Here is a 27,425-nt window from a genome sequence, read left to right as displayed (position 1 = left end):
AAGATTAGAAGGGTTAAAGGAAGCGGGTTTTCTCCCTTTCTTAACCCTCCTAAAAGTAGACGTATTAAGAAGGGAGAGGGTGGATTTTAAATGAATTGATCCATTCTCTTCCTATTTTTTATTCTAAACAAGTACAATTAGTTTCATTACTCTACATCCCTCTCCATTTCCTAGTTGTTTATCCAAGCACGATCGATTGCATCACACTCTGTTTTCATTTCCCTCCCCATGGGTTTAGTTCAATCGCTCTAAACAAAAACAATTAGCTTCATCGCTCCGTCTCTCTCTCTCCATTCCCTAGTTGTTCATCTAAACACAATCAATTGCATCACATTCCCTTTTCGTTTTCCTCCCCTTAGGTTTAGTTGAATCACCCCCCTCCCGTACGTTGTTCTTTAGCCAATCCGACTGTAAAAATAACCACAGTTTATGTTTCTAAACGGTGAAATTATCAAAGGGACTAAATCAAACGTGTTAATGCTATTTTAGGGATTAATATTAACATACGAAGATTCGAAGGAGTAATAGCTAAGTACCTATAATGTAAGGCCCCGTTTGGCAAAGGGTTAATGAAGATGGGTTAAAGAGAAGGATTAATGTACTTAGCCCATTTGATATTCCGAAGGACTAAATTATTAACCCGTTAAATAAGTTTTATTTTAGCCCATATGATCAGTTTTAGTGTTTGAGAATAACAATGATTTTGACTATTTTCTTTATAATTAGAAGGGTTAACTCTTATTCCATCTAAATAGGAGTATTAGTAAACCCCTCATTTTGAGGGGTTAACTCATTTTAACCCCTGTAGAGGGGTTAACTTAACCCCTCTAGAGGGGTTAACTTAACCCTTCTATATTTTTTATGTTTGGCAAATTATGAAGGGTTAACTCACTTTAACGCTTATATAGATTTATTGTGTTTGGCAGGTTAAGAAAGGGTTAAGTTTCCTTAACCCCTCACTTAAACCTTTGCCAAACGGTACCTAAGGGATTAATATCTAAGAAACCCTTTTTTTTAAAGAGAAAATAGAACCTCTGGTGCCTCGCACACTTCAACAATTCATGGACAACTCCACCAGGCACGTGCGGGTCATGTGCCAAGAAACTTCCCATCATTGATCATCCTCTTCGTCGTGGAAGCAACAAAAAGGAGCCAAGACGCATTTTAACTCGATCAAAATTCCTGCATTCTCCATAAAAATTAAAATTAAAAAAAAAAAAATCCTGTTCCTCCTCTTCGACTCCTTCTCATCCCCTAGGGATTTCTCTTCTCTTTGATGGAGGATCAAGTGCAATTGCAGAGGAAAACGATAAGATTAGTCTTAGAACAGTGCCAGAAAACCCTAGAACTTCTAAAGAGCGCCGATGAGATCGAAGACCAGTCGACGGGAGGAAACGCCGGCGATGGTTTCGAATCGCCGCCACCGGAGGATCCCGAAGCTGACGAGGTAGAGATCTCTTTTCTTTGCGCAGTTATTTTGAAATGGTTACGTGAATTTCTTGTCTTGGTGGTCAAATCGAAGTCTTTTGTTGGGGATGATGTTTCAATTGGGTTCAAGTAATGTTCTTTATGTCAAATTGAAGTTTAATTCGAGGTATTAGGGAGCTGTCACTATATTGCGCGTGGAAAAGTTAACCGGTACCCTTTTATGACAATACAAGGGTTTGCAATTGGGCTGAAGTTTTGTACTTTATATAAAATTATAGTGTAATTTGATTATTTGAGATGTAATTCCGCTGCTGGTTGTATATTGCTAACCTGGATGATGCAAACAGTAGATTTTAGTGAAATTGTTCGCATTATAACTATTGGTTTTTTGTACTTATATATTTAGTATAGCAGAGATGAGATATTAGCTGCATGAGTGGATATACTGTGGAGAGACGAGATAAGAAATGCGTGTATTTGTAGGCAGTTAAAAGGTTGTTCCTAGCGAGGAGTGCATATATAGTAAGGGATGAGATAAGAAACGAGTGCATTTTTAGCAAGTCAGTGGCTCCTATTGAGGATCAAATGAGAGATTGTTGGGAATGGTTTAGTCATGTACAAGGGAGCTACCATTATAATGCACGAATGACTGAAAATCATAAAGTTATATTTAATGTAGAAAGAAGGCCAGAGGCAGGCCAAAGAGAAGTTGGCTCGAAATTGTTAAGAAATATGTGATAACGATTAACTTAATGGAGGAGATAGCCCTCAACATAACTGAGTGAAAGAGTAGGGTACATGAAGCTGACCCTGGAATTTTGGGTAAAGACTCTGTTTATATAGTGTAATTTCCTGTAAGGCCTACAGCAATTAGAATTATAATCTGTGGGATTGGACAAGATAGTCAATTTGAATAACTACGCCTATGGCAATGAAATCTTAGAAATTCCAGGATACTCTGGCAGTGTTAGAGCCAGAAAACTGAATAACAATTAGATATAAATGGTTGCTTAGTTACATGGGTAATCCTGAGCTTATGAACAATAATCCTATGCATGTTAATCATCGACTTAAAGACAGATCTGTGATATCGCAAGGCTATGATGCTATTAGAGATCACTTAACATAGATAAGCTTGCTTCATGTAAGTTTTTGCTTCTTTATCTGTACATAAATGAGATAATTACCTGAGAAAACATCGCATAAAACTCAAACTAGAAGATTTTGCTAATTGTCCTTTCTTTATGATTTATTCTTTAACATCTACATTTTCTTGAAGCTTTCTTTGTCTTCACTACATAATACAAACCATCCCGTATATTCTTATAGCAACAACAAAGAAGTATTTATCCCAACTTTTTGTTGGTCGTATCATTTTTTTTCATTTAAACCATTGTGATTTAGGTTTGATAAATTAGCAATTAACACATTTTTTATTGCATATACATCGTAAGTGCATATATCCACGTTTTTATTTATCTCAAGAAAATCCATTTCGTTTGTTCTATCCTTAATACCTGGTCACATATTAGTGTCAGCTGCCAAACCATTTTAAGTCTTGTTTTCTTACCTTTTTAAGTTACCTTTGAAGTATCCTAGAAAAATAATAATTATAGCAAAATTATATAGTTATAGGAGTTGAGATAGGCTACTATTAATAGTATCCAATATTTGGATACTATCAATTCAAACTTAATGTTTGGATTCCAAAATTTAAAATTCAAATTGATTTTAACAATATATGATACATGGGTAAAACATGTTTGAAGCCTTTGAAATTTTATTTCTGTATAGTTGATGTAGTAAATCACATCCAATTGTTTGAGTTTTCAAATTCGGAATCCACATTTTAAATTTAGGTTGATAGTATCTACATGTTGAATACAATTAATATTTTCCTAGCTCAATATATGAGTTGAGACTTGAGATAGTGTACTAATTAATAGTACCCAATATGTGGATACTATCAATTTTAATACAAATTTCAGATTACAAATTTTGAAATCCAATCCATTGGATGTGAATACACATGAACTACCTAGAAACTAAATTTCGAAGGGTTTTGAAGTGATTTGAATCATGTATCAAGGGGGGAAAGTTAAGTAACTTTGCAAAAATTTTGAATTTGATTTAACCGACATATCATACATGGATAAAATATGTTGAAATCCTTTGAATTTTTGTTTCTTCATTGGTGATGGGTGATCACTTCCAACAGTTTGAATTTTCAGATTCAAAACCCAAATTTTAAATTTTGGTGGATATTATCTACTATCTACATGTTGGATACAACAAATAGTAGCCTAGCTGAACTTTTGTTATGTACATTAAGCTAAATTGATTAATCAGTCTCCTCTTCCAAAAGCAAGAACCTGTTACTTGAGTTGCAAGTATACACCTCTTGTGAAAGCCGCACAGTTATATATATCAACAGGTCCCCATATTATTATAAACATCCAAAGTCCAAATATCTAGTAAATTCTTTTGATAAGAAATGTCTTACGAAATTGTTGATAATCTTTAATTATGAACATCCAAAATTCAAATATCTAGTAAATTCTTTTGATGAGAAATGTACTATAATAATCTTTCATTATGAAAGAAGGCATATCATTTATTTCTCAACTTACGGAAATGGACAGTTGCAATGAAACTTCAACTTCTGCAATAAATTTTTCTGTATTTTTCATGCAAATTTTGCTGACCTTTTGTTATAATATAATAGTCACACCCTATGTGTGTAGGGGATAAAAATTGCCCACAAGTCCTTAAATACAGTTCAAGACAAGGAAAGGACGATAAGCGTTATTATCCAAGTCAAGGGAATTTATCCAACGTCAGCAAGGGGATAAAATGGATCAGTAGAATGCACAAGTCAGCGAAGCAACGAAGCCTACGCAAAACAAGGAAAATGGAAGAGTTACAAATCGCCAAAGTATCGAAAAAGCGAACGAAACACCACTTGGAGGCCCGTGTAGGCGTGAGTCACCAATTGGTGGCTCGCACCTATGCGAGCCACCAAATGATGGCTCGCACTTATGCGAGCCACCAAATGGTGACTCGCATCCATGCGAGCCACCAAATGGTGACTCGCACAGTTCCGAGCCACCAGGACTCTTGTTGAACACAAAACCTCCCCAAACACGGATTTTGATGATTTTTAAGGGTTCTTTCGTCCCAGAACCTCTCCAACTGCTTTGAGGTTATCCCTAAACACGTTTAGACAATTATAAACTGCAGAGGACGTTTAAACACAAATTCTTATTCAAAAGGACATCTCCAAAGGTCTATAAATAGAAGTCAATGGTCTCCTTTCAAGGGCATCTAGGATCTGAGATTGAGAAGGCGAGGTGGTGTCAAATTGTCCAGTTAACCACGAATTTCAGAGGAGAATCATCAGAGCTTAGCGAATACTTTCATAAAGAAAGCCCCTTCGAAAGGTTTGTGATTCTTTCCCCTTCTTTCCTCCGGATTAAATTTGGTTTTAATCTCGAGAAGAGCCACAATCTCGCTTGGTCGTGATTATCGCTTCCGCAATTGTTTTCTTCGTGAAACAATAGCGTAATTATATTGTCTATCGGGTTGATCTGCGGTGGTCCACGGACTAACGCGTCCCCGGCACAGGCAAAGATCCCACACAAAGCAGCGGGAGATAAACTACTGCTGCGTTTTGTTTGATAAAGTTGTAATCTTTATTTTTCCGTTGTAAGAAGATCTTATAAAAAGATCAACTTTTCTTTCAGTTTGAACTTGTAATCGATAAACGGTGTAACAGGTTTTGAAAACAATGGAAAAGACAATTTTTGACTCAAACAAACTGGCGACCACAGTGGGAGCCAACAGCTTCGCTGCCGAAGCTGTCGTGCCGCAACCGCGAATCCGGATTCCGGTTCACGAAGAGGTCGAGTACGAATTCGACCAACTAAAATTTGAGGAGTATCTGTCGTCCTCCTCCTCCAGATCCTCCGTACCTCGCAAGCGCATGAAGATCAATGCCCGCGTTGTCATTGCAATCTCGCCTTGCAAAGCCCCTCCGGCCTCCAACGAAGCCGGATCTACAGATCTGGACTCCTCAATCAAGGAGATAACCGCTGTAGCCGCGCCGACTTTATCGAAGAGGGCATGTCAAAGGCAGCGCCAACGACTTGCACGCCGATTTGCTAAGGTTTTGGAGCCTATTGACGGGATTGGCTATGAGACGGATCTGAAACGCAGAAGGCACCAAGTGCCCCAGGAGCAAATAAATTGTCTCTCCTCCAAACCAACAGTGAATGAGTGGATCTAAGTCAAACGGACCCGCTCAACTCTCGAGGAGCGCATTCAGAAGCGTCGTGCCTTGATTGCGCACGCACGAATTCTCGTGCGAGAGGCGCAGAAGCTGAAACGAAAAGAGGTGATCAAGAAACCATCAAAACCACACCAAGTCTGGAAACCAAGGTCCAAAACAGCGTCGACAAAAAGTCAAACAGCGCCTGGAACTGCCGAAATATGCGAACCACCGTCTGGTGGCTCGGCCCAAACCGAGCCACCAAACGGTGGCTCGGCCAAGGCCGAGCCACCAATTGGTGGTTTGCGTCGATTCGCACCCGGTTCACCTCTCACGGTCCCGTTTAAGCCTCCGGCAGCCTATATTTCTGTCCCGATGAATTCCGCACTTCCGATGAAGCCTCACGACCACGGAGACTTGTCCCGTTTCAAGATGAGAATGACGAATCGCCTGGGTCCTGTGCACAAGGGTCGAGGCAAAGTTCCGATCAAAGAATGCTTGGGTCCGGTGACTGAACCCCAAGCAACCACTCGAGCTCGGGGTCGCACACACCCTCGCAACAAGTCTGAGCCCGCCTATGATGAAAAAACCCCTGCACTTGATCGCCTCGGACGACGAACTGAAGTCCAAGAGCCCGTCAAGAGTTCGCGCTCCCAAAAGCGTACCTCCAAACACGTGATCTTAAAAACACCAATGAGGCGGCAAATCTCCGGAAGGAAACGTGTTGGTCAGATGATAACGTTACATCTAAAAAGTCGTGCCAACACGCGATAGGTTGCTCCGGTCATATGACCGATGAGTTGTACTATCAGGCTGGGGGTACGAATAGAGCTCGAAAGAGAAATACCCGGGAAATGGATTCTTTTTGTCCATGTACCAAACTTATCAAGGCGGTATTATCAAAGTGTAACTGCTCCAAGACCGCCTCGCAAAGGATTTCGGTGTTTGACAGACTTTCTACAGAAATGGTGAGACACAAACCAAGACGTTTCCGTAAAAGAAAGCCGGCCGTTCAAAAACGTGAATTCTCAAAATTCACGATTAACATGGCAGAAAAAGGAAAATCCACGCGACGCTTCAGTCCTGAACCTTTTCCGCAAATATCCCAACGATTGACTCGGCTGCGAACCGGGGCTATTAGGCCTAGAGATTACAACAGAATTCAGAGAGGACAGTCCTCAGACGATGAGGCGTCGGATGCTAACTCTGCAATCGCTTCGGATGCCACTGTGTCCAGTATGGGACAGACTCGAGAGTCATTCATGATCACTACTGAACAGATGGCTCAACTTTTTCAAGAAGCTTTGGCAAAGCAGAAAGAGGACTTTAAAATCGAAATGGAGATGGCCGTGCAACGGGTTAAAGATCTACATGCTCAACAACTCCAGCAGTTGACAAATCAGCGCGGTGAATCTAGTCGTCGAACTACCAATCAAATAGATAGCGACTCAGAAGTGGAGGAGAATATCAATGCCGATGTTCCACTTGAGGATAAAAATGCTGAAGACGTCCTTAACACTGGGGGTGGCCCTACTAACAATACCAACACTGGGGGTGGCACCGCTATCCTTTTCCAAAATCGCCCAAAGAAAGATGCATGCGAAGACCTTAAGATGAAAGACCTCGAAAGCAAAATCAATGCCTTGATGTCTGCTCAAGAGGTAAAGAAGACCGGCATTCCGTGTCCTTACCCGAGGGAGTGGGACTTAATTCCATACCCAACGAAGTTCAACCTGATCAACTTCACACCGTTCGACGGGAAGGGTTCCCCCACTCAACACTTGATTTATTTCAAGTCCCACTTGGGAGTGATCTCTGGCAACGAGCCTTTGATGGTCCGGTCATTCGTTGGCACCCTTCGCGGGCCTGCCTTCGATTGGTACCGCCGTCTCAAGCCTGGACGTATCAACAGCTGGGACGACATGGAGAGTTCGTTCCTTAACAATTTCTTCGACGATGATACCGAAGTGTCGATCGGAGCCCTTTTGGACGAAAAGCAAAAGGATGGGGAGTCAGTTAATAGCTTTGTTAAACGCTTCCGCAACAAAGCAATGAATTGTCGAGGTCCGATCACGGAGGAATTCATCCTCCAAACCTGCCATAATAACCTTTCCATTGACATCCTGGAAGCACTGGGGGTCGTGCCATCCAAGACTTGGAAAGAGCTGAAGGTGCGCGGAGAACAGGCCGAACTCTTCCTCAGAAGGAAGAAGGCCGAGAGAAGCCAGCCGACGGCTAACCGTCCAAACTCAAGTATTTCTTCTCATGGTAAAGAAAAGGTACCTACAGCGGTTGTTGACTCTAATCAGACGTCACAACAGCAGCCTCAGAAGCAGCGAAAGACTCCGGATCTGAGACTCCAAAAAGAGTACTCCTTCAAGGTTGAAGATGTTCCGGCTATCTTCAAGTACCTCCTTGAAAACAACAAGATCAAGCTACCACCTATCACAAATCAGGAGGAAGCTGACAATACTGCGGATCCAAAGTACTGTGCGTACCATAGGAGGATCATTCATTCTACCAAGGCTTGCTTTGCTCTTAAGAACAACATTCAAGCCTTGGTCGATGCCGGCATCATAACGCCGAAATGAGTCGAATGAGAACGCACTCCGAAGAGTATACGAGTATAAACTGCTTCTCCGCTACACTCCGAAGAGTATACGAGTATAAACTGCTTCTCCGCTAAACTCCTAAGAGTATACGAGTGTAAACTGGTTCTCTCCGCTTCAACGCATAACTTTTGACCAATGTCTGTCAAGACGTCGTCAAATATGAATTCCCAACAAAAATAGTCAGCTCAACGTCAAATCAACGACACCATTTAGTTTCAATTCAAGACTTCGACAGCGGTCAGACGATAAACGCAGAACCGTAAAAACTTCATCTATCCGACAGAACGCTGAATAGATTGAAGGATGAAGGAGTCAAGAGAAGAAGCCCATTACAGGTCTTTCTGCAGATAGGGCCTATCACATCCAAAGTATTTTAGGCTCTTCTATAAAAGAAACGAGACTGAAACACTTTGGAGGGGGTATCTGTAGGGGATAAAAATTGCCCACATGTCCTTAAATACAGTTCAAGACAAGGAAAGGACGATAAACGTTATTATCCAAGTCAAGGGAATTTATCCAACATCGTGTATGAAATGGATCAATAGAGTACACAAGTCAGCGAAGCGATGAAGCATACGCAAAACAAGGGAATTAGAAGAATCACAAACCTATGCGAGCCACCAAATGGTGACTCGCATCTATGCGAGCCACCAAATGATGGCTCGCACTTATGCGAGCCACCAAATGGTGACTCGCATCCATGCGAGCCACCAAATGGTGACTCGCATCTATGCGAGCCACCAAATGATGGCTCACACTTATGCGAGCCACCAAATGGTGACTCGCATCCATGCGAGCCACCAAATGGTGACTCGCATAGTTCCGAGCCACCAGGACTCTTGCTGAACACAAAACCTCCCCAAACACGGATTTCGATGATTTTTAAGGATTCTTTCGTCCCAGAACCTCTCCAACTGCTTTGAGGTTATCCCTAAACACGTTTAGACAGTTATAAACTGCAGATGATGTTTAAACACAAATTCTTATTCAAAAGGACATCTCCAAAGGCCTATAAATAGAAGCCTAGGGTCTTCTTTAAAGAGGATCTGAGATTGAGAAGGCGAGGTGCTGTCAAATTGTCCAGTTAACCACGAATTTCAGAGGAGAATCATCAGAGCTTAGCGAATACTTTCATAAAGAAAGCCCCTTCGAAAGGTTTGTGATTCTTTCCCCTTCTTTCCTCCGGATTAAACTTGGTTTTAATCTCGAGAAGAGCCACAATCTCGCTTGGTCGTGATTATCGCTTCCGCAATTGTTTCCTTCGTGAAACAAGAGCGTAATTATATTCTCTATCGGGTTGATCTGCGGTGGTCCACGGACTAACGCGTCCCCGGCACAGGCAAAGATCCCACGCAAAGCAGCGGGAGATAAACTACTGCTGCGTTTTGTTTGATAAAGTTGTAATCTTTATTTTTTCGTTGTAAGAAGATCTTATAAAAAGATCAACTTTTCTTTCAGTTTGAACTTGTAATCGATAAACGGTGTAACAGGTTTTGAAAACAATGGAAAAGACAACTTTTGACTCAAACAATGTGTACAAAATCATTGCTGAGTCATGATGGTTCTCAATTGATCATGGTTACGAAGCCTTCTGGTCTCATGGGATGGTTTGATATTTCATTGCAAATCTCATACCTATTTCACATGACAATGGTGACATAAATTGGTTAGGAAGCAATCCACAACTAGTACCTTTCAGGTCGGTGCAAATGGCAATATGTAAACTCTACTAGGTTATGCTTAGCATCAGATTTCTGGCCTGCTTTGCTTAGTTAATACCGGATATTTGTTTCTCCCTAGTATAGATGGAAATAAATCATTAGGAAACATGAAAGATAGTTGAATAAAGGTAAATTACATACTTAAGTATCTTTTTTGGTTACATGTATATGTATGCATTTTTTTTATATTCTTGATAGTGGGATTGTTATTATAGAAGTGTATCCCAAATGTTCTTTACTAAAAGTTGAGTTCGTTCTCTTTTTGACCAGTTGCATGAATTGCTGAAGTCTAAAGTTCAGTCAAAAGACTTCCTTGAAAAGCTTGGGAGCATCCACATGTCAGCATCTCAAAATATCTCTCGTATGCAAAAGAAACACTACCATTTTCTATTATTTCATGTATCAATTTAAATCACGAGTTCAGTAATGTATTTTTGTTTTACCTCAATGCTTCTTCTTTAGAGAATTAATTTTTATTTACCTCGTTTACGTTAGTTTCTCAAGCGAGATAGTTTTTGTGGCAGTGGAGGATCGTGCATCTTGGGACATTGTCAGTTCTCAAGATTTATGGGAAGATAACAATATGGATGGGGATCCAGATGGTTATGTTCATGTTAGCAAAGAAGACATAGTTGAGGCAATTGCGTGCTTCATGGCTGCATATTTGTCATCGCTGAAAGAAACTAAAGTATGTTGAGGTCTTTGTTTATCAAATTTGGTTTTATACTTGATTTGTTTCCTTTATTTGTTCATATATTTGGGATTTTCATGCATTCTTGGTGGATGCTGGTTAGTTGCTATGCAATAGGAGTTGATAATTATGAGTGCATAAACAACAAGCAGTCTGGTCTCTGTGATGAGTATCTTGTCATGCGATAACATTTTTTACTTCTGCTTTTTAACCAGCTGCGAAATTTAGGTCTCTAAATTGTCTTAGTTTCCTGTTCTCTTTTCAAACTCAGAAGATAGGCACCTAGCGGCTTGTCCATGTGCTATTCTAATGCCTTTTTTTTATTGGCAGGATCTGACCCCCAATCAACTACAAGAAGGTGAGTTTTCATGTTTCTTTGAAATGGCTACACTATATTTGTAACTAGTTTATGTTAGTTATTGGGTAATAATTTTGGAATCATTTCGATTATTTCCGTTTGGTGTGAGCAGCACTAAGCAAAACATTCTCTGCCAAAGGGAGGAAGGGTAAGCTACGCAAGGCGTGGGATGGAAGCATAGTTATCTACAATGTCGCATCTTGGAGTGCAACTGCTATTGGGTTAGTGCATGTACTTTCCATACAATTTGGTAGATTTGACGGTTAATACAGAATTCAATATCAATAAACGTGTATAAAAGAGTCAGTGTGCTAAAGGAATATTTGCGACAACCACCCACTGTTAGTACTATGATTCTATAAATTTTTTTCATTGTGATTTATTATCCTCCGCTTATTTTTTTGCAGAATGTATCATAATCCAGCAATATTTAAGGCAGCCGCTGGGGCCTTTTGGTCATCTTGCCGTGTCATATCAAAGTTATTTTGAGACCATGCTGTTGTTTGCTGATGCGATACCTGAATCCTGCAACGTGGAGGTGGAAGGGCTCATGCTCAAAACTGTGATGTCTTCCGATGCCACTAAATACTGCAAGAGCTCCTATGTTCAGAAACTACCACTTAGCTCCCGTTGAGCGGTAGGATTTGTGCAGTGTAATTAAAGGCTTTGAGCTCTTTGTACATATGTGTTTGTAATTGTTTGTCACAGTGAGATCAAATTAAGCACCTCATTCTTTCAAAACCTCTGGTATTGGTTCAGCTCCTTGTACTCATGCTTAAAGGACTCTAAAGATATATAACACTATCTCATCAGTGTTGAATTTGCACTACTCAAAAACATTGATCTGCGGATGGTGTACTGAACTCAGCCGGTGTTGGTCGACGCACGTGACGCATTAATTTTTGGGGCTCCGATGCAACCTCGGTAATATTTCATTGCGTAGCATAAATTTGTGTATCTAAGAAGAGGAGTCGATGCAAGAATTAGAATGGGAGTGTTCTACAATAATCCCGACTTCAACGCTTGATTCCAATAATAATATGGGATTGGAATCAGAATTCCGATCTTTAATACACTGATTGGAAATCGAAAATGAATGCAATGCAATTATGGAAGATACTTTTGTTCTCTTACTGTTTTACGTCTCTTCAGGTAAAATCGCAATTTGGAACAAATCCGACGTAATCTAGAGAGAGCGCATCAATTGAAATCAACCAAGCTCCTCTCTCCTTCTGATTCCAGCTATTGAACGTCTAATGAAGTAAACTTCATAAACTTCAATCAATTGCCAACCTGTTCTTTTCCTCTTAACTTTTCTTGCCAAACAGGTTCCTCTACCATAAAGACTAATTAAACAAAAAGAGGCGTGTTCATCACTAAGAAGACTTCTTATACTCTTCTTTTATTATTATTTTTTCTCTTGTCCTATTTTCCTTGGATACATACATGCCGATGGACCGATAAGAAGGGGGAATTAAAATAAGCATACATAATTCACTCAACTTAAGATTTACTTGACTAAAGTTACTTCAAAACCTGTTTGCAGTAATTTCTCCCACTTTATTGCAAGAAATGAATAACATCACTAATATTCTCAGAAGAAAATATAAAGACTACATACATTTCTAACATAACTACATATAATTATCATAACTATTATCGGCTTTTTTAAGTGACATAACTAAGTTAACTGTTTCATACAGATAACAAAACCAGAGACCAAAATGTGAGTTTTGGCACCAATCGCCACAAAATAGTGGAGATATACTCTTCAAGTATTTACAGAACCCGGTTATATTCACTGTTAGGTTGCCTGCTTTCATCAGTGTGATCTTCCCTCTGGCATTCATGTTTCTCTTCCCATTTGGTCCACCCCAAGACTCTGTTGTTCACCTATACAAATTAGCCTTTTAAAATGAGATCGACCTTCTTTATGCTCTTATGGCCTGTAATATGCTGATGACTGGCCACGATGTACATTTCTGGGCAACTGATAATTACTTGAAGAGCCAGCAGAACCCTTCGGACTTCACAAAATTGATTTAAAACCAAGGACAAAAATCCTCACATGTACCGAAGTCAGTAGTAAAATGTCGAATCTTTGGGACTTGGTGCATCCTTGCAGAGCACAGATCGGGCTTCCTTGCAAGAATTAGGAGGCTCCAAATCCCGCTGTTGAACAGAGTTGCCAAGCAACTGTTGCATTTGCGATGCAAATGTATCATTCAAAACCTAAGAAAATATTAAAAAATGAATTAAATCCAAAATCCAAAGAGGTCAAGTGGAAGGAATCAAAATCCAGACAGGAAACTTACAGCTAATGTGACTCGAGAACCTTTATACCATGATCTATTCTCTTTGTGATTCTCTAAGAAATTAAGTACATCCTGTTTTAACAAGCCAGGCTTATATGAATGAGAATAAATTGTCTCAAAACAAACAAAAACAGTAAATACAAATATTTAGTTACATACCTGCCCCATTCGATCCCAAAAACCTCGGCATAGTGCTATAAATACATGACCTTCAAAAATGGTATGAAGGTGATTTATTGCCTGAATGAGCTGTTCTTTCAAGGGCTGCATCCTGTTGCGTATGTCAGCCTCCACCACTACATCCTTAGAATCTTGAATTATCTTCTTCAGCTTTGTAGCACTGTGCGCTCGAGTCTGGAATTTATAAAGCGATTCAAATGGAACTTGTGTTATTATACATTCAAATGGAATAACCGCAAGGTTTTCTTTCTATTCTTATTCTTCTATGAATATACACTGAGCAGAAACGACATGCCGTAACGATATGAAGATAATACTTACATTCTCTGCAAGTTTTTCCACAACTGCTTGCAGGTAGTTTCTGAACTTGGCTCTCAATGTGACAGTAACTTCACCCAAGTGCTCAGCAACATTGTTTCCACCATCAGGCATATAATACCCCCAAGATTTGAATTGTGCTTCTATCTTGGGCCGCAATACATCAAGCAGCCTTTTCATTGTATTCAAAAGAATACCGAGCTAATAGGAGAGAAAGAAGTTAACAAATATTGGCAAAGTAGAATTTATACAAGTACAATGAAATTGCTACACAAAAATCGTACCTCATCAGGCACAACATAAGGACAGACAGAATTACGCTTCGCCAGCTTCTGCACATATTTGAGGCCAAATTTCTTAGGTGCCATGCTATCCTTTAGAGGAGCTAATACATCATCGTATTGTCTCTCTAAAGCCTCAATAATCGCTTTCTCTATGTCTGCAATGGCCTTTATATATAAGGCCACAAAACAAACAAAACAGCGAAGTTAAGTACCAGAAATCTGAAGCCCTACATTCATGAAAGAGAAGAAGAGCTGGAAAAAATGCAGTAGAAATTTGACAAAACAAATGTTTTTACATACATTTTCAAGAATGAAGGTGTACTCTGGCCAACGACAAATTATAACCTCATACTCATTGAGAGTCTCCTTGAGCCGATCATACATCTCATCCACAAATGGAGTTGTCAAATGCTGGGTTCTAACCCCTGACCACTTCACCTGAAAATTGGTTATCATAATTCATCAGCATTACAAAATGCAACTACAGATGACCACATAGCCTACGTGAATCCTATTTTTGTTTTCTGAGTTACACCAAATCCGAACACAAATATGCATCAAATATTCTTCATATATTAAAATAGAGTTGTTTAATGTTTTATAATTTAAGAATATGAATATTTTTCCTAAGAAAATATTTTTATTCGGTTAAAGTGATACTTTCATTTGATTAACAAAATTGATTCTTTTACTAACATTTTTAAATTTACAATTGAAATTAAAAATGATAGTGTATGTATCTATAATTTCAATATTTTATTTAAAAAAGTGAATATAGATTCTTGAGTCTTCCGAGATAAGCATAGATCCTTGTATGGAAAAAAAGAGGATCAAGTCACGTGTAATGATAGAAACTACAACGGGATGATATTTAATTGAAGATTTACTAAGCAGAATGAATCAAGTGTGTAATTGCTAATAATTGATCGTTTTAGTATGTAGATAACAAAATTATTCTTTTGCTTAGATGATTTTCCAAAACAATTTTGAATGAATATTTACATGAATAACTGCCGAACTACTTGGCCATTATCAGTCAACTTCCATCCTGGTGTGAGACCCACCCATTGATGGGTTAGGTCTCAGTGGTCGCCACTAGCATATCTCTTGGAAGCAAAATGAGCTGCCATCTCATCTCATACCCATTTCTTGCAATACATACACACATAAAGTAAGAAGTATCATACCTTATCTAGCTTGCAAGCTTCAAGCAGAGAGAGGCGCTTATCTTGAATCCATAAGGTAATATAGAGGTGGAATAGTTCTTTTGCATCAACACCACCTTTAATGGGACTAGGCAAATAAAAAAAAGAAGTTAAAAAAAGTAACAAGGTAATATATAACATACCATGTTATAAACTTACGAAATATTCCAGGCAGTTAAATCCTTTTGAAAATCTGCAGTTGCAATTACAAGTTCTGCTACATGAGGTGATGGGCCAGTAGGAGGACATGCAACGAGAAACGCACGCAATCTACTACAGAGATCTACACTGTAAATGGATGCACAGATATTCGGAAGATCCACAAAACTGGAATACATAATAAATATATTAGGTACAATCAACTACATGAAGAAACATATGAAAAAATCATATGGATAAAATAATAAGAAACAGAATGATGATTTCAAACTATTAAGAACCCCGTAAGTTTGCGATGATTATCAAACATAAAATCCATGCTTTCATGCAATTAATAATGCTTATCAAGGAAAATAAAGTTATGTATGAGAAAGATGCAAAGCAAATCAAAATAGCCTGCATTGACATGAAACATCTACAAAATCACCTTAGAAATCAGTTGATGTATGGACATGGGTATAGAAGACTTTTCCAGCTATGGAAGAGTTTTCTCTGATTTCATCACACATAATGTGAGGAGTCTTTTTAGAGCATAAGATGAGGTACAATATCTCTTTAAAAAGGTAGTCAACAAAGGGAACAACGCCTGGACCATGAAGCACCAAATTCGTAAACAGAGGTTTCAAAGAAATTATACTTGCATATTCGAAAAGGAACTCAAGCTGTTTATTACATCTTCATTTTTGCAATTTCGTCAAAGAGGATGCCATTATTCATATACAGTAAGACTGAGGAGACAATTGCAACATTGAAATCAACATTTTCCTATTCTTTTGTCAACAAAGTTGATTTATGATTATGATGAGAAGCAAAATCAGAAGAACCACTTGCCATCTATTTTTACTAATTTAGACTGAAAATGAGAAAGGTTACGAAATACAGGGAGAAGGAAGATAATTATTATTATTTTGAAATGTGGATTAAGGGGTTCAACTTGACTTTTTCCAAAAGAATCCTGAAATATACAATGACTGACAGAGTAAACCTTTTGTTCCTCATTTTTTTTTCTGGGTGGGGTTCAATTGAGAGGTTCCATTCTAGTAAAAACAGATCCATATACTATGCTTAGTTGTTAAACATTTTTTTACTATCCTCATAGTATCTTTAACAATCTATAAACTTACTGTTAGTAGCATTGCAAACTAGTAAATCAACTTCAGCAATCTGGATTCTACTTCATGACTTGAACCTTAAGTTGCTTTGCAAGATTCACATCATTTGCTCTAGCAATAATTAACACTCTAGAAAATCTTCATGAATGCAAACTTCCTCAGGGACTCTATTTATTATGATGCACAGACAGCAATTCCTAATAAATGAATCTGTATTTATTGGCTTTTACACACACAATTGAATAATCAAAATCGTACACATTAATACAAATGCATGCATGTTTCTCGGTAAAAGGAAAGCACATGTCAGTATGTGCTTGCACACAAAACAGACATTCGTGGAGACGAGAGGTGGAGGATACATCTGTCTCAAGGTTTCACCTTGCAATTACGACAATATGCTAATATGAATATGCAGGGCCTAAATGAACCTATCCGTTGCTTGTCAATAATGTCTGATGAATAAATCTAGAGAACTACATTGATATTCTACAAATGCATACAACAATTAAAAGATTTAACAAAACCAAAAGCTACACAGCAAAGAGTGATGATCATGAATGTGAAAGTTACAAAATATCTGGTATGAATTGACCTATAAACTACCTTCAAATCTACAATATGCAGACATTTAAAGAAATTTAAAAGAAGAGGCTATTCAAGTAATGGTATTGGGAGGTGAAAGTTGACATAAAATCTACCTGGGGAGAACATGTTGATCATGGATTTGAATATCTGTAAAAATTTCATTCCTGACATTTAGGCATAAATTTTTCATCTTCTGGTAAGCAGTAGAAAAGGTTACAACATCCGTCAAGGTTCCTTCATTACTGGCCGCTATGTACTCATCAGTTTCAAGCAAGTGTCTTCTTGACCTCTTCTTAGCAGCAGCCTGTCACACATATTGGCAATTCAAATGTATAACATAATAAATAAGCATGGGGACTTCAAAAACACTCCGAGACAAACATATAGACTTGCCTGGAAATAGCCACATAACTTTAATTGTGCCTCCGGAGCCAGTACGTCATGGAGAAGAGTGTACAACTTTACTGCAGGTGCCAATGCTGGGGCTGGAGATCCTGTTGCAGGCCTGAAAACATCCACCATTCCAGAAGGTGATGACTCATCCAATGACTTGTAATTCTCAAAGCCCATAGCTAGAATCATCTCAAGTTGCTCCACAACTTCTCCCAGTATGCGATTCTGAAAACATTGCAAAAACAATTACCTCAGCGCACATCATTAATATACGAGTCCAACCAAGAAACTTATAACATTCTTATGAACAAGAAAAATTGGAACATATAAAATGTTACTCTTTTATATTTAAATCATATACAAATTAACAATCCTCCAGGCAAGAGATAAAAAACTTACATGCACTGGGTGCAACAGATAAGTATTTTGTAAATGTGGACAGAAAAAACTTCACAAACATAAGAGAAAGAAAGTTAACAAATTATGGTTCATCTATATACTTTACATAAGATGATAATACCACAAAAAAAGAAAAGAGGTACCTCTTGATGACTTAGAGCATTTTTACTGCGGCTCCTCAAAATAACAGGCAATAACAAATCATGAACCAACATGAGACAGTCAGCTGTTGGGGTTGCCACATCCATAATGTAAGAAAGATATCTGAAAAAATTTACAGAATATTAATATATGTCATGAAATTCAACAGAATCCTAGCACAGGAAACCTAGCAGATATCAAGGTAAGAACCTGAAAGAAAAGGAAGTAAAAAAGAAAACATGGGAATACCTTAGTTTTGTGTAAGCATCTGAAACTCCATAATAAGAGGCAAATTCTGTCAACAACCACTTCCATGATCCATGCAATAACAATTTGCGCTGTTGAAAATGCTGCACCTTCATTGCAACTTCCAGAACCAAATCGTATGCAACAGTTTCTGCAACAGGGCCACACTACAAAAATAGAAATTCAAATAGCAGTGTCAATGTCTTTCATCTATACACGTATGTCTACATGCATGTGTGTGTTCTCATGTTTGGATTTTAACAATTACTGCATGTGGCACCCAATTTTTGTCAAAGGATGAACTCATGATCGTGTCCACAAATCATAGTCAATAAGTGGTGATCTATGATGCTTCAGAAGTAAGAAAGAAGATTGTCTGATGACCTTTAGGGCACCGTTCTCATCTGTGCTAGTAGTGTAATTAATGTAAAGCTGCATGCGTCCGACGAGCTCATGCTCTGGTTCACGGTAGATTGACCACCAACGAACTTTGTTACTCTGCAAGTTAGGGAAAAAGTCAGAAGCAAGATAACTACCTTCCTAGAAGTAGTGAGATATGGAACTGGAGATTCTTACTGGATCCTCAGCTATACTTGCAAGCTGAGCAATCACACGCCCATGCAACTTTCCTTTTGAATCATACACTTCAATAATTAAATCATCTCCTAAACTGTCCGGTAAACTGTTGTTAAAATGCAATTATTAGTAACAGATGTATGTTGGCCACATTTAAGCAAAATACACAGTTGTATTGGGTAAAAGGAAAAACTATGTTGGATGGATTGAAACAGGACAAGACATAAACACAAACAAATATATCAATATGGTAAATCTTGAAAGAAATGCATGAAATGACATGGACAACCCACATGTAGAACAGGCATCCACATCCACAAATACACAGCGGATGCAAAAGCACATACTTTTTGTATATAATATTACAACAATGTAAACTTCCTTACAACAAACATAAATATTTCTTTCATTTGAATAAAAATATAGGAAGAGTTTTAGACTTTTAGTTCCTTATATTGTTCAAATCAGAAGCTTAACTATCTAATGGTATTCATGTTGAAAACATGCGTAAAGAAATTATAATAATATATTATATAAACGTTATAGTTAAAAGTGGCAATAAAGTTTCAAAAGCGTCAAAGTGAATCTATGAAGTGAAATAAATTAATCCAAAATTGAAAATATATTAGAAAAATCTTGGACGGATGTCAGATACATGCTCCCAATAGAGGACAAAGAAGTATCCTTCAAGTATCCATATGGGGCATCATGTTATATAGATGAAGGACATGGACGCCGCTGCAGATCAAGAGCATAGGGACGACAGAGGGGTGTGTGTAGCACTGAACATGTAAAAGTAAGAAGATATTTATCATTTATTAAAGAACTAAGTTCAGTAACAAAAAATATATACATACAAGACATGTGTTTCGCTAGATCCGGCTTGCATTCGAACAGCATCCTCTTCGGTTAAACTTTTCAACCTCAGTAAACAAGAATATGATTCTGACACAAACAGAAAAGTCATTAGAAATGATCTTACAAAATTTAACCATAAGTACCTCTTTATAGTACCTTGGACCACTTCATATGAACTGTTGCGCAGGGAAGTCACACCAATTTTAAGAAGTCCAGATACCTGTTTGATGTATTGTGTGCTGGCATGCATATATGCCAAGCTATGCCGAGAAAAAGAGCTATTGGCAGGTAAACGGGGCAAAACTCGAACCTTTCGAAGTGACTCCCATCCAGACGAGAGGGTCGACTGTAAGTTGGACATACGATACTTGAAAGATTCCAGTTTTACCATTGGAGTTGTGAGGGATAGGTAGTTGCAGCCTGATGGCATGTCCAGAGCCATTCTGACTTTGCGCACTGGAAACAGAATGTCTAGGTCAGATGGTGGTCTTGAATGTAACTTAATGAAGAAAGGTGTTGAATAACTGAGGCTTTTCATGATGTCTGGCTAAATATATAAAACGTTAAAAAGATAGGAACAAGAAGTGTTTTCAAATAGAAGGTACTGAACCTTGAACTTTCATTTTCCCGATGACCTTCTTTGGTTTAACTGCAGCTCCTTCACTTACAAGTTCTGAAGACTTTTTTTCAAGAAGTTCTTCCTCCGACTGAAGTAATATCTGCTGCAAACTGCACCATAGAATAGGGAAACAACTGTAAGGACTAAACTAGAAGGATACACCAGAAGTAGAGCCATGCAAAGCTTCACCTATTCGGCTAAGTTCATGCTATAATTCAAAATGTGAAGCGTAAAATGAATAGCATGATCCCTTAAGCAATGTTGCTAGCAAAAACCGTAACATTCATATATTTCATGTTAATTTGAAGATTGCACATTCTTACCATCATATACTAAAGATAAAATCAAAAAAAAACAATTAAACAATTTTAGAGACAATTCAACACGTTATCAGCCTTACATATTAACATTAATGAGAATAATGATAGGAGTTGTAGATGCTTATGTGGCTTTTTATTGGTGGTCAAAATCGTTGATATCCAAGTAAAGCCAAAAAGAGAGTGACTGGCCTAGGGAATATGTACGCTGTAGTACACAGCTCAATGAGCAAAGCCAAAATGCTTGAGCTTCATGGAAACTAGAGGAAGCTTTCACCAATGCACTATGCAGCAATGGTCACTGCTAAGCCGGGGAGCTTATTGACTGAGGAAAATATTAAAGAGAGCATTTTAATAGACTGATTAAACTAGCGGCCTAGCTCATCCAAAAGCCTCTAATCGCAACTAGATATGTCAACTTTGCTATATGCACTTGCATATTCTCTCACAATAACCAAGTTCCAGATTGTTTTAAGCAGTTTCATCACATATCTAGCTGTGTAAACATAAAAAATGCATATACTTACCCAAATGCATTCCTCAGAAGTGCACATTCATTTTCCAAAAATATGGGAGCTTCCATGCAGCCTCTAGCCCATGAATGCAGACAGAGACGAACACATGCATCATATGCAATAACGGCATACCAAGGCCCCTGTCCACTGATATTATATATGTAGTCAAAAAACAAAACAAAAAAACTATTAGTGAACATGCTGATTTGAAGACTAAAGGAGAAAACACGAATCGTTAAGTTGTATAACCATGGTGATTCATTTTAGTGTTGATAAAGAACATTAAGGATTTTTAAAAAGTGTTGTTTCTATTCCAAAATTTTTATACCTGGCATGAAAAATAGGTACTCGGGCAGGCAAAGAACCTGAAGCTGCAGCTCCCTCAGCATTAACAGAAGAGCTATTAAGAAGATCAATAATATTATACCTTAGCAACTAACATATGATGGTGCTTGTGTCGTTTTCTAATATAATATTTGAGGAAGCAAAGTACATAGTGCAAATACCTCGTGTCTTGGTTGGGTATACTGCTTTCTGCTATAGGATGTGAATTCGCTTCACTTTTTGTAGGGTAATCATTGGGCCTTACAGGACGTGTAGAAGCATATTCCTTTGGTGTAGATATCTGATCAGAAGCTTCGTTAATTTCTTCATGAGAAGCATGAAAAGGTGGAGCACTTGGGACAGAATGGCAATCCTGAACGCACAAATATTTAGCAAAAGAAAATAAAGAACTGTTAATTTACTTGAGTTAAAAATAACTCATAAAATTTAATAGGCAGACAACAATAAAATGAATATTCAATATGTAAATTGTCATTTACTGAGAGATATCTTAATCAAATCAATATCATGAAGCATAATAGCATTCAATGTTTAATACTATCTTTTTTAAGGAAAATTTTCACCGGACAAGTGTAGTATAGAGAAGAAAATGGCAGAGAATTACCTTTTAACTTGGAAGGAGACACACAGAATAACAAAGCAATGTGATTTAATTGGGTTTTGACATAAATATCTAGCCAACTATGGTTATGTTGGATCATTAATTTTGACTGCTGCACATTTAAATAATTGTAAGAAAATAATTAAGTACCATTAGCCCCTAGCTGCAGGAGAGCCAATCAAATGATCTCAATGACTACTGCCACAGCAAAGGATAATAAACTGAGAGGCAGAGGGGTTCCTAAATAAAAAACAAGATTTCTCCAATGGCAAGAGTTCACAATGCAACTATTGAATAACTAGACAACAATGCTTGACTTAAGAAACCATGGCATAACTAAAGTGTTAGAAATGAGATGCATTTCATGATGTAGAGAAAGCAAAACATGAGCAGGATCTGAAATAGCAACAGAGAAGATACCTTCATTTGCATAATCATACCAAAGTTTGTCTGCAAATTATACTTGTAATTCGTGTATCTTCGTTTTAGCTCAGCCAGTAGCTCACCTTTATGTATATCAGTGGAACAATATACTTCCCTTGTGTGGCATGTTGCCACCTGCTCTAATAGCTTTTAGTACAAACGTACACGTTACAATAATGGATCAAGTAAACTTTTTTGGTTCATTTCGTTGGCCTCATATTTGACCAATCACATAATTTCAGGTCTCTAGGATCACCAGCTAGCCTAAAGGAGTTGCCTAGAAATCCTAGCAAACCTAAGATTGCAATTAGGGACTCTTATTTGAAGAGGAACTAGGAGTGTTGATACAAGGCGTGGTTGTGATTGAAGTTCATATTAGATGCCCACCATGCTGAAAGGAATTCTCATTCTACTTACATAGAGATTGTGACTTATCCACCATATTCATTAAAAGAAATTCTTCCATTATTTGTCAAATCCAACATAGTTAAATATCTAAAGGCCTGGCAACCTGAAACCGGTTCCATAGGGGACTAAGCATGACCTAATTGACACCCTAAAAGGATTTTAAGCCTCCCGAGCCTTCCAAGAGAACAAATTCTGCTACCAGTTCCTTAGAATCTCACCTCAGCTTCAGTATCAGGATTCAGAGCTAGAATATCTAACGAACTAAAAGCATTGTCTGTTTTCAACTACTCCCTTCACTAGCAGTTTCTTTACTATCCTATAACCAGAACTACCTCTAGTCAATACATGACCTAAATGACGCAATAAAAGGGATTCTAAACTTCTCAAGCCTCCCAATGCACAAATTCCGCCACAACTGCCCTTATATTCTCCACACACTTAGTCTCCAAGCAAGAAGACATAACAACCTCAAATCCTTGTTGATTTCCTGCTACTCCCTTTCCTACCACAGTATTCTCACTAGTGCTACCATCTGACCAGATCTACCTCTAATCGGTACATCAGGACCCTATTATATTTGTCTATGATCCTATATTTGAGTATGGTCAAGCAATCAGATCTTCTCTAAAATTGTAGGGAAGATGAACCAGTTTTGTTACTCGATTGCTTTCGTCTTTATTATGATGATTTAAACGTGCATCTTCATATATATTTCAAGTTGATGATCTAGGTGCAGCTAAATCTCTTAGAAATGGTGTTCGGCAATCAATGATAAAAGTTACACATTTAACTGACTTAAATGATCCTAGCATCCTTCTGGTTGAAAACTTGATCTCAACATTCGCTGTGCCATACAAAATCTGTTCAGATTTATAGTGCACAGCTTAAAAGCCATCATATTGGCAGCTTGAGAAAGTAATATATATCTCACATTGATTTTGGTTCAGCTAAATCTCTCAGAATTGATGTTGGGAAATCAATTATAAAAGTTAGATATCCAACTGACATAAATGATCCTAGCATCCTCCTGGTTGAAAATTTGATCTCAGCATTCTCTTGTTCACTGTGCCATACAAAATCTGCTCACGTTTATAGTGCACAATTTAGATGCCATTTTATCGGCAGCTTGAGAAAGTAATTTATATCTCATATTGCCTTTTGTTTGGCTAAATCTCTTAGAAATGATGTTGGGAAATAAGTGATAGAAGTTAGATATCTGACTTAATGATCCTAGCATTCTCCCGGTTGAAAATTTGATCTCAGCATTCTTCTGTTCGTCGTCCATACAAAATCTGTTCAGGTTTATAGTGCAAATTTGTACACCATCATAGTGGCAGCTTGAGAAAGTAAGCTAAACTGAATCTCATGTCACTTGCATTGCGCTTGGTCAGCTTGAAATCGAAAAGAAAACTCTACAAAATCCTTCTAAAGTTTTTCTAAAGTTTCTGCACTCCAAATTATACACCTACTCAGGAAACAAAATCAACAATCCAAGAATCCTACCTATCCCCTTAAGTTTCAGGCTCTTCCAGATAACCGTATTATCCAACAGTCTATTCAATCCTTTAAGAATGGACTGAATAATTGTCTCGAAGTTCTTTCCCTGGCCACAGCATTGCTATGCCTACCACCTTTATCACCATTCTAGAGCCACTCACATACATCTAATCCACCACCAGATGAATACAGAATCCGCGGGAAACACCTCATCAAGGAAAAATCTTAGGACCTATTATGACAAACTGACCTTATACATGTGATAACTAAATTATGCTGTGTTCATAGATGACGGAGCCACAAATCTCAAGTGTAATCCATACTGATCAATCTTGTGGATCAAGCTGATCCTTAACATTTATAAGTGCTAGACTTATTTTGTTAATTGCACCATGCTAAAGCCACTCACTTACCACAGATCTACAAAGAATCTGCAGAGCTTGTCTATATGATGAGTAAATTATTCTATATTTATAGATGAGGAGCCACAAATCTCAAGTGTAACTTATATAGACCAATCTTATGGCTCAAGCCTATCCTTAAATTTTAGAAGTAATAGGCTTGCTTTGTTAATTTGCTTGATAGAAATCAAAAGAAGAATTTTGATGACGTTAAAACAGTATGCCATATAAGTTTCCTCGCCTTTTGAGTGTCATTTGAAACCTACATTTAACAGTAGTCTACTATATGTTTTCCAGCGGCAAACTTCATTAGCTATACTGAAGGGTCTTAAAGGAAACACTGAATACTTGAAGGATTCTCACTGTTGTATCAAAATGTTGCATTTTTCTTTATCAGTCGTCATGGAATCATGCAATATATTATATATGCAAACTCAATATCAGTGAAGGAGACAAATTTCAGCTTTACAATTTAGAAAGAGAACTGATTTGATGGAGATGACGCAAAACAAAAAAACTCAACATGCAGTGGAAAAGACAGCATTTTCCCCTTTTCTTTCCATCATAAAAAATGAAAATCATAAACAACACAAGTCTTGCAAACTTTCAGCAATAATAGTAAAAGGAAGCAACAAAGGGAGCCTAAACCATAAAACTATCAAATATCTGTTCAAACCATTTTCTCATCATAGGGAATCAAAGGTATTCTATGTTTCATTACAGCATACTCCTTGTATGGCCCCACAGTAACAGTCTGATACTGACACTATTTTTAGGCAACGAGGCAAGAAATATGTTCAAGGTACTGAGTTCAACAAGGTTTCGGGATTTATTACCAAGTCAATAAACAATCTACAAGTAATCAGCCATACAATACCTACAATGACTACTTATATGAATTAAAGAGACAAATGCAGAGGCATAACAAACCTCCTTGGCAGCAATTTTCAAACCGTTCTGAAGTGGAACCTTACGCAAATAGCTCTCCGGCCGATAATAATTCCCCTGTGAATTCACACCATTACCTGTCCCCATCTTTGATACAAACTCAGAACTCCGGCCGATAATAATTCCCCTGTGAATTCACACCATTACCTGTCCCCATCTTTGATACAAACTCAGAACTCCCACCAGAATCGGTTTCCTCCTCTTCCATGTAAGTTTCCTCGCCTTTTGAGTGTATTTTGAAACCTACATTTAACAGTGGTCTACTATATCTTTTCCAGTGGCAAACTTCATTAGCTATACTCAAGGGGCTTAAAGGAAACACTGAAAACTTGAAGGATTCACACTGTTGTGTCAAAATATTACATTTTTCTTTATCAGTCATCATGGAATCATGCAATATATGATATATGAAAACTCAATAACAGTGAAGGAGACATATTCCAGCTTTACAATTTAGAAAGAGAACTGATTTGATGGAGACGACGCAAAACAAAAAAACCTCAACATGCAGTGGAAAAGATAGCATTTTCTCTTTTTCTTTCCATCATACAAAATGAAAGCAATAATAGTAAAAGGAAGCAGCAAAGTGAGCCAAAACCATAAAACTATCAAATATCTGTTCAAACCATTTTCTCATCATAGGGAATCAAAGGTATTCTATGTTTCATTACAGCATACTCCTTGTATGGCCCCACAGTAACAGTCTGATACTGACACTATTTTTAGGCAACGAGGCAAGAAATATGTTCAAGGTACTGAGTTCAACAAGGTTTCGGGATTTATTACCAAGTCAATAAACAATCTACAAGTAATCAGCCATACAATACCTACAATGACTACTTATATGAATTAAAGAGACAAATGCAGAGGCATAACAAACCTCCTTGGCAGCAATTTTCAAACCGTTCTGAAGTGGAACCTTACGCAAATAGCTCTCCGGCCGATAATAATTCCCCTGTGAATTCACACCATTACCTGTCCCCATCTTTGATACAAACTCAGAACTCCCACCAGAATCGGTTTCCTCCTCTTCCTCCTCAGTGTACCCACTAACAACCCCCGGCTTCCTTTGCTGCGGCTGTTGCCTCCCTGAGATCCCTGTCTCCCTCGACGAGCTGAATTCAGAATACCCCGAGTATCCGTCGCTCGAATACTGATTACTTCCAAACTTCGAGTTCACATTTGGGTTCTTCCGTCTCAAAATATCATCTTGAGGGGATGAATCCAAAGAGTACCTCCCTCTGTAGATCTCCTCCTCGGTATCCGACGATTCATCCATATCTGAACCCTCACTGTAATTCTCCACGACCGGCATTGTCCTCGATGGAGGGATCACTCCACGAGGAAACTGCCCCCGCCCGCCAAATTTCTCCGGCGGTGGAATCCCTAATCCCCCGCTCCCGCTTCTTACCGCTCGAAGATGATCCATCCGTTGCTACAAAAATCCCCAAAATTAGAAGAAGAAGGGGGGAAAAGCAATTTTTTCAGCACAAATGAATG

The 27,425-nt window shown here is 38.1% G+C and overlaps 2 protein-coding genes across 2 annotated transcripts; one reads left to right on the top strand and one right to left on the bottom strand.

Annotated features, from left to right (window-relative positions):
* Nucleotides 1,116–11,897, top strand: LOC109834005. Its single transcript, XM_020401892.1, has 6 exons — nt 1,116–1,447; nt 10,299–10,389; nt 10,553–10,716; nt 11,050–11,077; nt 11,190–11,298; nt 11,485–11,897. The coding sequence occupies exons 1-6, from the start codon at nt 1,277–1,279 to the stop codon at nt 11,564–11,566; spliced, it is 645 nt and encodes a 214-aa protein (XP_020257481.1). The 5' UTR covers nt 1,116–1,276; the 3' UTR covers nt 11,567–11,897.
* On the bottom strand, nt 12,606–27,391 carry LOC109834004. Its single transcript, XM_020401891.1, has 21 exons — nt 26,806–27,391; nt 21,809–21,999; nt 21,631–21,702; nt 21,315–21,449; nt 20,462–20,580; nt 20,008–20,307; nt 19,851–19,938; nt 18,994–19,099; nt 18,802–18,915; nt 18,421–18,584; nt 18,174–18,294; nt 17,632–17,856; nt 17,352–17,542; nt 15,539–15,706; nt 15,362–15,467; nt 14,475–14,612; nt 14,175–14,339; nt 13,894–14,091; nt 13,552–13,746; nt 13,393–13,464; nt 12,606–13,309 (listed from the first exon to the last, which is right to left on the bottom strand). The coding sequence occupies exons 1-21, from the start codon at nt 27,352–27,354 to the stop codon at nt 13,157–13,159; spliced, it is 3,570 nt and encodes a 1,189-aa protein (XP_020257480.1). The 5' UTR covers nt 27,355–27,391; the 3' UTR covers nt 12,606–13,156.

This window comes from Asparagus officinalis, chromosome 3 (genome assembly GCF_001876935.1).
Source record: "Asparagus officinalis chromosome 3, Aspof.V1, whole genome shotgun sequence".
NCBI lineage: Eukaryota > Viridiplantae > Streptophyta > Magnoliopsida > Asparagales > Asparagaceae > Asparagus > Asparagus officinalis.
Note: the sequence above shows the minus strand (reverse complement) of the source record. Positions and strands in the feature narration are given on the sequence as shown.

Coding starts and splice junctions, on each gene's coding strand:
- LOC109834005 (XM_020401892.1), top strand. CDS start 1,277: ATGGAGGATCAAGTGCAATTGCAGAGGAAAACGATAAGATTAGTCTTA. Junction 1,448..10,298: donor AGGATCCCGAAGCTGACGAG/GTAGAGATCTCT, acceptor CTTTTTGACCAG/TTGCATGAATTGCTGAAGTC. Junction 10,390..10,552: donor AGCATCTCAAAATATCTCTC/GTATGCAAAAGA, acceptor TTTTTGTGGCAG/TGGAGGATCGTGCATCTTGG.
- LOC109834004 (XM_020401891.1), bottom strand. CDS start 27,354: ATGGATCATCTTCGAGCGGTAAGAAGCGGGAGCGGGGGATTAGGGATT. Junction 19,939..20,007: donor TTCATATGAAGTGGTCCAAG/GTACTATAAAGA, acceptor TGTTTGTGTCAG/AATCATATTCTTGTTTACTG. Junction 18,916..18,993: donor CAAGTATAGCTGAGGATCCA/GTAAGAATCTCC, acceptor CCTAACTTGCAG/AGTAACAAAGTTCGTTGGTG.